General features: G+C 71.0%; 1 protein-coding gene across 1 annotated transcript in view; it reads right to left on the reverse strand.

Moving 5' to 3' along the window:
- wfs1a (Wolfram syndrome 1a (wolframin)) overlaps nucleotides 1-901 on the reverse strand; it is a gene marked incomplete at both ends in the record, with an annotated part of 9,808 nt that extends 8,907 nt beyond the window's left edge. Inside the window, 1 exon segment of the mRNA XM_084454479.1 lies at nucleotides 76-901. Coding sequence (XP_084310605.1) covers nucleotides 76-901 — 826 coding nt within the window.

Consider the following 901-nt stretch of genomic DNA (forward strand, 5'->3'; position numbering starts at 1 on the left):
GCGACAGGCTTTTAGGGGAGCAAATTCTGGTGTGAATTCAGGGAGCAGGAGGCCCTCAGCGGACGCTCTCGGTGCCTCTGCCCAGCTGCCAGCGGGCCTGGACCGGGGAACTCTCCGCTGCCTTCTGGGCCCTCGACAGTCGGGGGACACCGTGGGGCCCCCCTGGCACCATTTCGGAGGGCGCCTCTGCCTGGTTGATACTGATGCTGATCGATGGGTGCCCGGTCCCTACCGGGTCGGTACCCAGTAGCTTGCACCATGGAAACGGTCCAGAGCCCCGCGCTCTGCACTCACCTTCGTCGTCATCTTGGGCATCCTCTTCCTCAGCCTTCCTCAGCCTCTCCTGCATCACCACACGCTTGGCCAGGGCAGCGAACCTCTTCTTGGCGGGGGCCGCTGCGGTGCCGGGGGCCGGGGGGGAGGCTGAGGGGCCAGGGGCCGGTGGGGAGGAAGGGGAGGCTGCTGAGGGGCCCGGGGCCCGGGGGGAGGAGGCTGCCGGGGAAGCGGTGGACGCCGTCGAGGGCGCAGGCGGGGCCGGAGGGGTGGAGGCCGGAGGGTGAGAGGCGGATGCCATGGGGGGAGGGGGGAGGCCGGAGTTGGGCTTCCGGACGGCAGGAGCGGCAGCGGCGGGCGTCTCGGGGACGGCGGGGGTGGATGGTTTCGTGGCAGAGGCGCCGGGAGAGGCAGGGCTAGGAACAGCAGCGGCAGGCGGGGGGTGGGGGGAGGTGGAGGCGGGTTTCGGAGAGTTTGCGGGGGGTGCGGCGGAGTGGTCAGCGGTGGGGGGTGGAGGGTTCAGAGGGGGCTGGGAGGAGGACACAGACGGACCGTCCGGGATGGAGGGTGACGCCTTCGGGGGGACGGGGCACGGGGGGAAGGGTGAAGGTGGGAGGTCCACGTCCAT

This window comes from Borostomias antarcticus (assembly GCF_949987555.1).
Source record: "Borostomias antarcticus genome assembly, chromosome: 20".
Lineage (NCBI taxonomy): Eukaryota > Metazoa > Chordata > Actinopteri > Stomiiformes > Stomiidae > Borostomias > Borostomias antarcticus.